This window comes from Cariama cristata, unplaced genomic scaffold (genome assembly GCF_000690535.1).
Source record: "Cariama cristata isolate BGI_N322 unplaced genomic scaffold, ASM69053v1 scaffold19497, whole genome shotgun sequence".
NCBI classification, from domain to species: domain Eukaryota; kingdom Metazoa; phylum Chordata; class Aves; order Cariamiformes; family Cariamidae; genus Cariama; species Cariama cristata.
In genome coordinates this window covers 1,452-13,828 of record NW_009628558.1, presented here as the reverse complement: position 1 = coordinate 13,828, position 12,377 = coordinate 1,452, and the positions used below count along the sequence as shown (strand labels likewise).

The 12,377-nt window shown below is 39.8% G+C and overlaps 1 protein-coding gene across 1 annotated transcript; it reads right to left on the bottom strand.

Moving 5' to 3' along the window:
- Positions 1-4,778: 4,778 nt before the first annotated feature.
- LOC104156724 (tRNA selenocysteine 1-associated protein 1-like) lies at positions 4,779-11,893 on the bottom strand. Its single transcript, XM_009704871.1, has 7 exons — positions 11,813-11,893; positions 10,504-10,634; positions 9,762-9,893; positions 8,762-8,881; positions 6,430-6,625; positions 5,963-6,008; positions 4,779-5,164 (listed from the first exon to the last, which is right to left on the bottom strand). The coding sequence occupies exons 1-7, from the start codon at positions 11,822-11,824 to the stop codon at positions 5,028-5,030; spliced, it is 774 nt and encodes a 257-aa protein (XP_009703173.1). The 5' UTR covers positions 11,825-11,893; the 3' UTR covers positions 4,779-5,027.
- Between the last annotated feature and the right edge of the window lie 484 nt (positions 11,894-12,377).

Here is a 12,377-nt window from a genome sequence, read left to right as displayed (position 1 = left end):
GAACGCCACGGGGAGGTACGCGGCGTGGCCGCGGGATGGCACCGTCCCTTGGGTTTGCGTAGGCGATACGAAGGACAGCCTGCAGGTTTGTCATCGCTCACTTCTGGCAGGTTTGAAGCAGGTGGGGAAAAAAGCTTCGACACATCTTTTTTCCTCCTCAAAGAGGAAGAGTGTATTTCTACTACAAATTTAAAAAATAAGAATCTTGTCATTTTTTTATTCTACTAAAAGTAAACTTGAGAAAAATCTATGGCTCTGTCTTATTTCGGGCATTGACCTGCCCTGGGAATGAAAGAGCAGAGCAGAGAACCCCAACCACCTTCCCTATGTAGAAGTCAAAAACGTTCACCCCAGACAAACCAGGATGTACTAAAAAATTACTGGTGCAGAATGAGACACAGGTACTTAACAGTCAAGGACAGAGCTGTGACCCACCGAAAACAAAAGCCTTTGCCACAGCACGCACCTGAAGAAAGGGGTTTGGGGGAAACTCACACCAGCAAGGGTGATGCTGAAGGCCTGAAGAAATGCAAATGAGCAGCAACAGCAGAGAAGGAATTGCTTTTAGAAAGAGCATTACTGGGGAGTTTTGTACTGCCCCATCTTTGTTTCTTACTGGCTTTTTTTAACTTCACTGGTATCTTCCCAGCTCTCCCACACGACCTGCTCTTCCTCAATTTCTTAGTCCTGCTTTCATGGTTATCTAAAGGAGAGAACCATTTCCGAAACCCCAGGAGAGAGGAACTGCTTCCCAGGCGTATCTCCTCATGAACTACACCTTCAGAACGCCAGCGTCTCTTCCTCTCCTACCCTACCACCATAAATACAGTTTTACATGCAGTGACAGATAATCCCTTCCAGGATGTGGAACGCATGGGGTTAGAAGTCACCTGCAAGAAACACCTCATCTCCTGTAAACTGTGTTACATCTGCAGATCAATTTTAGGATGAGGTGCTCTATTTCTAGAATATGCTTGTCAAAAAAGATCCGCATCAATGTAATCATCAAAATACAAGAAAAATAGTATTTTGGCCTGGATTTGTAACTCTTTTTGTCCAGGAAACAATTATCATGCTAAATTCCAACTTAGGGGAGGAGAAGGAAGGGTACCGTGATGTATTTCCACTATGGGAAGAGCAAGATTTACAAAAGGATATAAACCGTGCCTTTTGGTAAGAGATATTAATCCGTAACGATGCTGACTTCTAAAATGGTACCGGTATGGGGAACTGACTAAAATCGCTCCTGTGCTGGACACGTAGGAGCTGGGCGAACATGCAAGAAGATTCCCTCTTTCTGATGCATGCCAAGTATGTTAAGGTAACCTGTAAACACACATTTCTCTTCCACGTATGTGTCAAAGGCAGCTACACTATGTTTGCTCTGTAAATTCAAGTGCTGCTTTATTTACTTATTTTACTTCCATTTTACTTATTTAGAACAATTTCCATATGGTGACATGCCTTTAATGACACTCATGACTCAGAAATACTTATAGATGTAGTCAAACAATGTCTACTGACATGAGTCACTGAAGTTAAATAAACGTTATTAAAAATGAGACAAACAAAAGGCAAATATATATATATCCAGCAGAATGATAGGGATCATCACCATTTGATCAATCTTCCCTGTGAGTTTTATCTGCAAGTTACTCTGAGGTAGCGCTAGAAAGAAGCTGTTGGTCCAAGAGCATCCCTGCAAAAAGAAACATTGACGGCTTAAGTACCATTTAACCTTTTTGTACCCTTTTCAGTACTCTTTACCCTTTTCGGCCTGTTTCTTTCTCCCTGTTCACTGACTGCAGGATTAGTAGCCCCTCAAACCACCATAGGAAAGCTGTTCAGAGAAGTGACAGAAAACAAAAACACTGCTGCTCTTGAAGAAATTAGTGGGTTTTGAGTAAAGGCACTATCTATTGCAACTAGGTGCAACGAAGAGTTTATAAAACCAATACTAGATATTCTTGAAAAAAAAAAAAACAACTTCATCAAGCTTAAAAAAAGCTGGATAAAACAGACAAAACACAACTGTAAGAAGTGAGATAGCATGATGTTGAAAAACCTGCTTCTAAGACTTTTTTTTTTTTTAATGCTCCCACTGCAATCAGATCTTTGCAGAACTGATGGCAGGCACCTGTACGATGTGTTCAGTCTTTGCTAATGCAGGCAGGCAGGTGTAAAACAGCTGTAAGTGTACTCACTAAAAAGTCTCAACAATGCATTCTGACAGTTCCAATGCACTCACTTTTCCCTGTATTTGGGGTTCATGGGCAACACACCAATAGAGGAAGAAATTTTGCATTCAGTATGCCCTTACAGTAAAGAACGTGCACAGCACACACAATCTTGATCCCACATATACACTCCTAATGGAAAGAGGAATAGGCTAGTAAGGCTCAGCAGACAGAAAAAGAGGTCAGAGAGCTATTTTAGAACAGTATCGCATGGGCTGCAACCAACAGACTCTTCCTCACCTCATTTTTCTTGTATGTTGACTGGAAGAAAACACAGCCCCAACATTTCTCAGGTTTGGAGAACTAACAGCCCAAACAACCTCTTTAACTACATTACAGAAATGGTATTTTCACAATATGGGTAATTTGCAGCCCAGTACAGAAGGTGCATGCATGTCTGAAAACAGTCTCTGATGCAGAGTGTAGAGACCTTGTTAACAAGTAGAATCTGCATAAACAGGGTGGCTACAGGCTGTGACTTTTTTTGAGGTTTACGTACTGTGGTGATACAGTGTCAGACTAAGTGAAATCACAGAGCTACGTGGGCCCCTCGTTACCTAGTCACCCATAGATCAACCTCCCAAATGCCAAAAATCAGCACAGATACTGCATCGCACTTCTGCTGAGCCAACACGCATCCTTAGCATTGCTTTTTTTAACTGATAAGGCAGTAAGAGGTTTCCACAAATTACTTGCTGCGACTTAAGTACAGTGTCAGGTGATGCTATGCAAACCACTTCAAAGTGGGATATAACTCAGGCACAGACTGGAAACTGTCTTGCTGCTCATGGTGAGGGTGCTTGCTAGAAACAAAATCCTTTGCTTTGCAGACCAGTTTGTACTGCCAAGCTCAAGCACCACAGCTATGGAACTGAAGTGGCATCAAATCCTGTATGGTTTTGAAGCTTTAACATTCCCATCCAAATTCAGGGGGCTTGCATCTGTCTTGAGTTTCCTCCCTACTGCACTCCCCTAAAGCAATTTATGTATGCACACAAGCACTGCCTTTCCCACCCAGATCCTCTTTGCTTCACTTACTCCACTTTGTCACATTCTTGTTAATAAACTCCCTACCATCACCCCCCAAAGACTCACCAGTTCACACAAGTGAAACATTCACCCAAAAAATCCCAAGTTTCCAGCTACCTTGCAACTAGCTCTCCCCAAAGCAGGGAAAACAGTTGCTAAAACTGTGATGCTACTCCCCCTGCATAAATGAAGTGTTTTGCTTTCTGTCTCTTCCTACATGTACATCTGTACTACAGGAAGAATGAACTTTCTATAGTACTCCAAAAGCCTTTTCTGTTTTAGAACATGTGCATTTCATGGGCAGGATTTTGAAAATATTCCTAGCTCAAGTTAAATTGTGAAGAGAAAAGAAGGAGATCCTGGCCAGCAACTAGAAATGACCTGCCCGTACCAAATCACTCTGCAATACAGCATTTGTTTTAAATTTGAGAACATCATATAGGTTATGACCACCACTTTAATTACATTAAGTTATAAAAAAAAAGCCCGAGAACTTTATTCCTATCTGCCATCATAGCAATTATGCTTTAGATTGTGCCCAAAACACATGGCAGTACAAAAGCGTCTTGACTAGCTTTAGTATCTTTCACAGCTATTAGCTATGATAATTTCTGCTACCTTTTTTCTTAGAATACTGTTCTTCCGTTTCCAGTCTAACTTATTTTATCATTATGTACATTAAGTAGTAAATACTTCTGCATACACATGGGCTTAAGTAGTCCCTATGACTGGAAAATACTTTATACCCTTCCAGACGAGAACAGTTTAGAGGAAGCCACTCAGAAGTTGCTAGCTTAAAGCAGAACTTTCCTCATTGCTATCTCCCCTCATCTCCTTTGACTTGAATACTGAAAACTGCCATCCTACTAAGATTTTATAACCTCATCACTATAAAACACTCAAGCATGAAGACTGAACAAATTGCACAGGTGTTTAGGATAGGGCACAACTTTGTTGAAGAGTTGTTAGTAGGATAGTTTTATTCTCGATGGGTTATTTTTCCTCCTTTAAAACAGAAAGCTATTTTCTCCAAGATTTTTAGGTTTAAAAAACACATTATGTTACACCAGTTTCTCTGTTTTAAAGCGTCAGTTGAGAAGACTTAACAATAAGAAGGGCAGGAATAAAACTGTCAGTAGGGATCATCCTTAGGTTTCTGGAACATTTGCAGCTATGCCAGCTGAAAGTTCGCCCTTCTGTATGTTTAAAATACTGTCTTGATAAAGCAATTCTAACTGACCTGGCAGATCAACAGTAGTAAAAGAGCGGGCCCAAGTGTTCCCACAGCAAATCCTGTGAGTGTCTTCCAAATACACACAAAATCTAAGCAAGCATGTTAAAAGCTTGTAAAAGATCGCCTAGGTAACTTGGAAATACACGACAGCTATTTTTTGCTAGCGTCCTGATGCCCATACCAAAGACAGGTGAAATACCCCTACTGCCTCCAGCTAAATTCCACAAGCCAGAAGAGAATGTGCTTCACATATGTAAGTAAAATCCCTTGCTGGCAGGTTTGCAGAAACAAAATTTTATTTACACAGGCAAGTCTATCTTTAGACCCCATCGAACTCTTTACATTTCTAGAATATTTACATGATTTCAAGATGCTCTGAGTGATGAACAAAAAAAATTACAGAAACTGTCAAAAGCATAGCAAAAAAACCCAACCTATCATTGTGCTTTAAAACTTATGATCTAGAGTAATGTAGAAGAAATGTAATTTTAGCACCTTGGTCATAACGGTCATGCTATATAAGACACTTAAATAGCAGGGGGGATGTCAGAAGTGACCGTATCCAGAGGTTGCCAGTGACAATTCATGAGGGAATCATAGAGTTCTTCACTTGTCTCCATAAATTGTCTGTTCATTTCATCAACATCCAAGTAAAGCTGTGGATCTGAAAATAAAAGCCTGGTAAGTCCAAGTGTCAGATCGTGGGAGCCATGCACACAAACACCTGAAGTAAGTGCCTAATAAAACGTCTTTTAGCTAAATTTCATTATTAACAGATTTAATAGTAAATGTAATAAGATGTTTATTCACCTAGAATTTTAACAAACCTCACAAGTCCAGCTTCTTTTGGAATTTGTGTATTAGAATGCTAGGACTACATTGGTATTTCAAGATAAAGAGCAGATTTAAGGATAATTAACTGTGAAACTCCCAAAATCCACTTAGTTCACTTCTATTACATTATGTGTTAGGCAGGACCAAGTTTCTGAACAGTAACACAGGATGTCTCTATGTGAGGAACTATCTGCAAACCTTCTAGGCCAAACAATTACATTTTGTACCAAATCTTTAAGTGCAAGATGAATCCTCCTTTTAGGACCCGCAACATAAGCTTTTACCTCAGGGTTTGGAAAACCAACTCATTAATAGGCAAAAGCCCTAACATTGAACTGCTTAGCAGGATCCATACGAAGATATGACAAATTCTGTTATTAGATCCTCTTGGAAAGAAAATGAAGGCAAAATTACAAGAAACCTACTGTGAAGTGCTGCTGACAATGTCCCATTCTACTTGACATGGTGTACACTATCAGCTTTAAAATCCTACCTCATCTCAGCTATAACCCAGAGGATCCCACTACATCAGCTGAATTTCCAAAGACATTCTTCATCCAATAGCCATTAGCTTGGGCTAAAGGGCACAAGTATGGCTAAATTCAAGTTGCAGTGACAGAATCATTACCTTCAGTTATTAGGTCATCACTGATTTCAGTCATAGCTGAAGTTTCCTTTAAAAAAAAAAAATCACTTAAATTTAATCTTTTGAAAGCATCACAAATCCAGAATAATTTTGTACTCCCAAACCATTCCCTCCTCACAACTACAAGAATAGGCAGGAGGGGTTGTGTTTGTTGGGAGCATTGGGGTTTTTTGGGGGTTTTTTGTTTGTTTGGTGGTTTGTTTGGGGGTTTTTGTTGTTGTTTTAAGAAAACCACAGTATAGTTCAGATTGGAAGGGACTTCTGGAAGTCGTAATTGATAAATTGGCTGACCTAAGATAAGACCATCGTCCAGTAATTTTTTTAGTTTCCTTTAAGCAAAGTACATCAGAAAAACAGGGAGAAAGGAAGCCTATACAATTACGCTGTCAGAACTGTTATTTGGCATACATGAACAAATAATGGTGTATAAATCTCCAGTTTATCTTTACCTCAAAAACAGCTGGAGCCATAACAGCATCTCCTAAAGAGCAGTCTCCAACAGCTTGCATGCTATCATAGGGAGTATAGGAGCTGTAGTTGTAGTCAGCATAAGGATCATAACCCCACTGTGAGTAGTAGTTCTGATAATCTTGGTAATAATCATTATAGTTGTACGACTGGTACCGCTGGAACTCTGCTTTCAGTCTGAAACATGAGAAGTTATATACAGTTAAGAGTTTGAGAACAATAACTGTAAACCCAGTTCTGAAGTTAAACAATTTGCCAGCTTACACATTTCAAAGTTTAAAAGGAAGCTCTTCTGAATAGTTGCCTAAGCAACAGTTTAAGTCACAGCACAAGATCTCATGTTTATACAGAAGCAAATGCTCTCACCTTCGCCAATACAGTAATTATTTTCATGGACTAACTTGAGCCATGACACTTATCTGTATTAATTTTGAGTATTTTTAGTATCCGTATAAGCAAGCTGCTCAAAAACTAATTTAAGAACAGAGACATTTATCAAGCACAGCTGTTTTAAAGATGCATTCAGCCTTAATTAGCCCTTCTATCTTTTTGTTTGGTTAATACTAAATCTTACAAATTCCAGAAACAATGGGGTGAAGTCAGATTGTGTTTCAGAGGAGCACCTGACACTGCCCGCCAGTTTGCCATGTCTACCTCCACCTGCTCCATCTTCAGTCCATGAAGAGCTGCCAAAGTGTAGCTGTCAGGTGAAGTTAGCACTGCTATTATCCGGTACAAAGCCAAAGCAGCAGGAGAATGACAAAACTCATTGGTTCTTAAGACCAAAGGGCCAGCTGATCAGTTTTCATTACCTTCCCTCTCCTGAGTAGATTTTCTCAGGGACAACTTCACACAAATGACAAGAATGAATGCACCACCATTGCAGTGTACCTCTGTTTTAGTACAGACATGAAATACATGCAGATAACCCAGCTGCACATTCAAAAAAATCCTCTATGCTTTCTTTGATTACGAACAGGCAGACCTCCTGTATTTGCAGAGCCCAATTTCTCTGCATCTCCACTTCATTACAGGAAAGCCAGATCTAGGCTTTTTGTCAAGAACACAAACTGAAGGAGCTCAGAAATAGTTTCCAATATAAGTGACTTAGTGACAAACTACTTCGATGGCCAGGTATTTTGATGCTAGGGGAGCACAGTACTCAGCCATTGAGAAACAGATATAGATTAGTGATGAGTATTTTAATACCTACATTGTATTAGTTTCATTACTGTAAAGCTACACATATATTCTAATAAATACGTATTTTATTGTCTTGCTACTGTTGTAAACAAATGACTACATAATGTCTCAAAGTCTTCTGCTTCCAACTTCTCTCCTACATATATCTCTGTAGGAAAGAAAAATCTGAAAATACTGCTGACATTCTTCTGGACAGCAGAAGCGAGGAAACCTGTTTCTTTGCAACCTCTTCTTGTTTTCAAAATAATTTAGTCAGTAGTTTCGGACAGTGCTCTCTTGGGTAAGAGCATTTCCATTCTAAATCAAAGAGGCAACATTTGCAGAATTATCCAGGGTAAAGAGAAACAAAAGCTGTTATTTTTACTATTTAAGAGAACATAAAAGCTAAACTCATGAATATATTGAAATTGTTTATATAAAAGTTCTACTTTTATCTGTATCCTGTATCAAAGTTTATTGAATTTATATCAATTCTCTGTTCAGAGACTTGAATTGCCTTAAATAACTGACAGAGAACTGAGCTGGCAGAGTAAAAAACACTCTCAAAACCAACCAATTTTGAATTCCCTGCAGCCCCAATCACTTGAAGAGCAAAGAATAGTATTCTGAACAAGCTATCCCAGCAACATCTCCTTTGGCTTCTTCCCCCCCTACAGTCTGTATTTTTCTACTTAAGAGTTCAGTTCCTTCCTCTGCCAGCCTACTGTAGAACTAGCTACATGCTACCTTGCGTAAACTAGAGGGAAAGGTCTAGAAGAGCTCCCTAGCATACAAATCCACCTGTCATCCCTTCTACCTTCTTCAGGCCCAAACCTGGAAAATGTTTATGAATGCATTCAGCTTTGCTACTATAAGAGTTAAGGCTAGTTAAAACAGCAGCTAAGCCCAAGTTACACAATCTGGCTAGACTTAAGAATTGGATTCCCCCAGCAATCCTGAAAGAGGTCAATGAATCCAGGGAGTCAAAACATAATGCTTCTGTATTTCTGGTTTTGTAGACTGCATCATGCATACAGCCATTACAGCAAGGGCCACAGACTTTACAAAAGGCAGAGCTACAAGAATCTGATTATTTAGAATTACTGTATTAATGCACAACTCATTTGTTACCTTTTAGAAATTCCTATGCTCAGCCGGATTCGTTTTCCCCCCAGACCTGGTGCATTCTGGCAGTCTTGCAGTGCCCTCATCTGATCACCTTGCTCACCAAATCTGACAAAGGCATACCCTCTACAATTTTCAAAAGGGAGAAAACAAATTCTAGTATGCATTAACAGTTACAAAGCTAATTAATTCCATTTCTGTCTTCTACAAAAACAGAAGATAGTAGCTACTATAGCTTCTATTATCTAAGTAACCTCTCTGGCACATGCACAGAAGAGGCTCTCAAATTAAAAACTTGGGCCAAAAGCAAAAACTTGTTCTTTGATAGCATTAGGATGCAACTTGCTGAGAGCCAGCAAAACAATACATTTTAATTGCTATCCGTGCAAGTTACCAGATTCCATATTTCTGCATTTATAGCAGTTAATTTATCAGTTAGTGTTAACGTCCTCCTATCACTGTACAGCACTAACATTTTTAAACTTGCTTTCTGTTAAGTTTCTTGAATGAGTATTACAGCCAGCATTGTCTGAACAGTTTTTTTTTTGGCTGACCGCCTGGCCAGTGTAACTTCTGCTACACTTTATTTACTAATATTAATAGGTTCAGTCTCCCAACCCCCAAAGATTTGCCAGGCCTTATGTTCTTCTCCCACATGTAAAAAGGGAATTATTTTTTTCTTCAGTACTGCAGACAACTAAGTGGAGACATGCTGCTGTATGTAAGCACAGCAGCAAAGATTTCAGCGCACAGCTCTCCCTCCTCCCGCCATCTAATTTCTTTCATGTAGATAAGCTTCAATTTAGCCATGTCCATATCACATTAACTGCTTACACTAACCAGGAAGTTTTAGAATCGCAAGGATCCGCGCTATTAAAAAAAGTAACGCTAGAGACTAATCTCTCTTCCTGCCTCTGAAGAATGCAGAAACAGTTCCGATGCCAAGTTCTACATTACTTATAGAAGCAAACATACTGACAGCATTACAAATTTTCACAGCCATTACCTGGAATATCCCAGCAGGTCTGTTGCTATTTTGCAGTCAATGCATGAGGGGTACCTCTTCAGGAAATAGTCATAGAGCTGGAAATCATCCACTTCTGGAGTAAGCTCCCCAACAAATATCGAATAATCCGGTCTTTAAAAAAAAATAGAAGAGAACAATTGTCAAGTTTGAGACTAAGGTAGCCGATTGCAGTATTAGAGATACCAAACACATAAGCAGGTAGCTGTCACTGGACAAATAAGAGGACAAAATCTGAAGAGAGTTAACTGCAAAACTCTGCTGAGTAACGTACACAACTACTATGCCATCACTTCAGCATAAAGGTCTCAATTTTTCTGGGTCCATTCTACTGCTTTCACAAAAAAAGGCATTTCAACAAAGACCCGTTTTATTAAAAAAAAAAGACACACATTTAGAAGTTGGTTTTCAAATAAATACTTATTGTCTGAAGGGGGGGGAGGGAAGGACGCACAAAAATACAAAGAAAAACTATGAACTCAAGTTACAGCCATAATTCAAGAGAGGTATGGCTATTCTGCCACTACTTCTCAATGATTATGGGAGAGAGAAACTATAAAACACCTTCATTATTCTATTGGCAATACGTTTCCATAATCAATGCTTGGAGTATAGGCACCAGATGTGCCATGTCAGGATTTTAAGAGTAAGTGATGGCATTCACTGATCGCTATCAACCTGAAGAGATAAGGGGTCAGAGCTCCTCCTTTCAAAAGGTCTTTACCTGGCTGAACTACTACTAGGGACAAACTCTATTCTTCCCGGTTTTATTTTGTTCTTTTTCTTCCGCTTCTTCTGCGGTGTTCTCCACCAGCTGTAGGCCTGGAGACATTCTCTTTTTTTCGCCATTAAGTCCTGTTGGGAGAAAAAAAATCACCTTTATAGTATTTAGCCTCATTTACATTCCTCCCTCCCACTCCCCATCACCACAGGTGATTTCCCCATATTCACCTTGCCCTTGAAAGAAGCCTGGGGTCCCATTTCTCCCTCCGCCTCCCATGAGGGAAAGCAGCCTCTGGGGAAAACGCCTGGCAAAAATAACAGAGCCAAAGGATTGTATGAACAGCCATATTCCCCTGACTTGTCAAGCTGGCTAAAGGATTGACAGCTTCCTCTTGGAATTAGGGAAAAAGCAGGCAGCCCTTCGATGTTGGTCAATCCTAAGTGTTATTTAGCTTCAGGACTGGACTGTGTTCCACAAGCTCCAGGACTCAAAAAAAAAAACCCTGCAGCAGCACAGTGAGTGATAAAGAGGCAGGGAAGTCATCACTCTTGCCTAGAAGGGATCTCGGCTGTCCCTATCTCCCCTCACCTAGGATTTCTTTTTCTTCTCTTATGTGAGATGTCTCTCCTCACTACCCAGCTGTGAGTCACTCTCCCAGGCCAGGAACAATGACAGGAGGCCAATTAATGGCATGTTAAGGAGAAAGCAGACCAGGAACAGGCACTAGCTTGGCTGAGGGAAAACTCAAACCCAGACGCAAGGCCAGGAAGGAAGAGGCATAAAAAGTGCCTCTTGGGAAAAAAAGAAAGGAAAGAAAACCCCAAAACCCCAAAACCACAGTTTAAAAAGGAAGTGGGGCAATTACACAAAAGAGGAGGGAAACAACAGCTGTATTAACACAGGTTGCCTCCCTCGCTTCAGATTCTCAAGAACAAGGACTTTCAAAAATAAGAATGGTGTTTTGCAGCATTTTTTACTTACGCAGGCTTTAACGTTCTTCCTCTAGAACACCTCTACATATATCTTATATAGAGAGTGTTATGCGCAAGGTCCTTCAGAAGAACTCATGCTCAAATAACCCAAACTGCAAAACTTAATATTCTGCCCCCAACCTGCTTCAGTTGATACGATTAAGTGTCCAGGGGACAGCCACCAATTACCACATTACCGGAAGAAACCGTAGGACTAAAAGAACACCCAACTCAGAGCAAGCTAGCTATTTCAGCTTTACATTTACTAGGAATTCTGAGTATGGTTCTGGAATCCATTTAGGCACTGCAAGCCTGAATTTCTGACCAAATGATCTTACCTGGCTTGCCATGGTTCAAACTGTCTTCTGCCTTTCTCAAAGAATACGGCTGCACAGGTTCAGTTTATTGCACTTCTTCAGCTGAAAAAGATGTAGGGGAGGAACAAGAAGATAAAGAATCTTAACCGTGAGATGAATTACCTTCAAAGATGTTCACCCCACCTTACATTTTTTAACGTTACTAATTCAGAACTTAGAAATTTAAGTTCTGATTTGTCACTGCTAAAGCAATGGAGATAAAAAGGATATACAGCCAATGGATTATGATTAGAAGTCATCTTGACTTTCTTAAATTGTCATAGTCCACAAAGTTTTGCCAGTGTCCAAAGCACTAGAAAATTAGAGAGCTTTAAAGTCACCTATACCTTACCCTTATTTCCAAAATACCTACATATAATAACACAGAAGTTCCATGTTCTAAAATAGTTAAAAATAAGGCAACAAAGACAGAGGCTTCCATGTGGTTTGTGTGACCCCTCAGTTTTTTCCCCCTTTTAGCCAAATAAAAAGTTGATTTACTTGTACAACAAATTGCACAGCTGAAAACAAGCAGTGGTATTTCCTC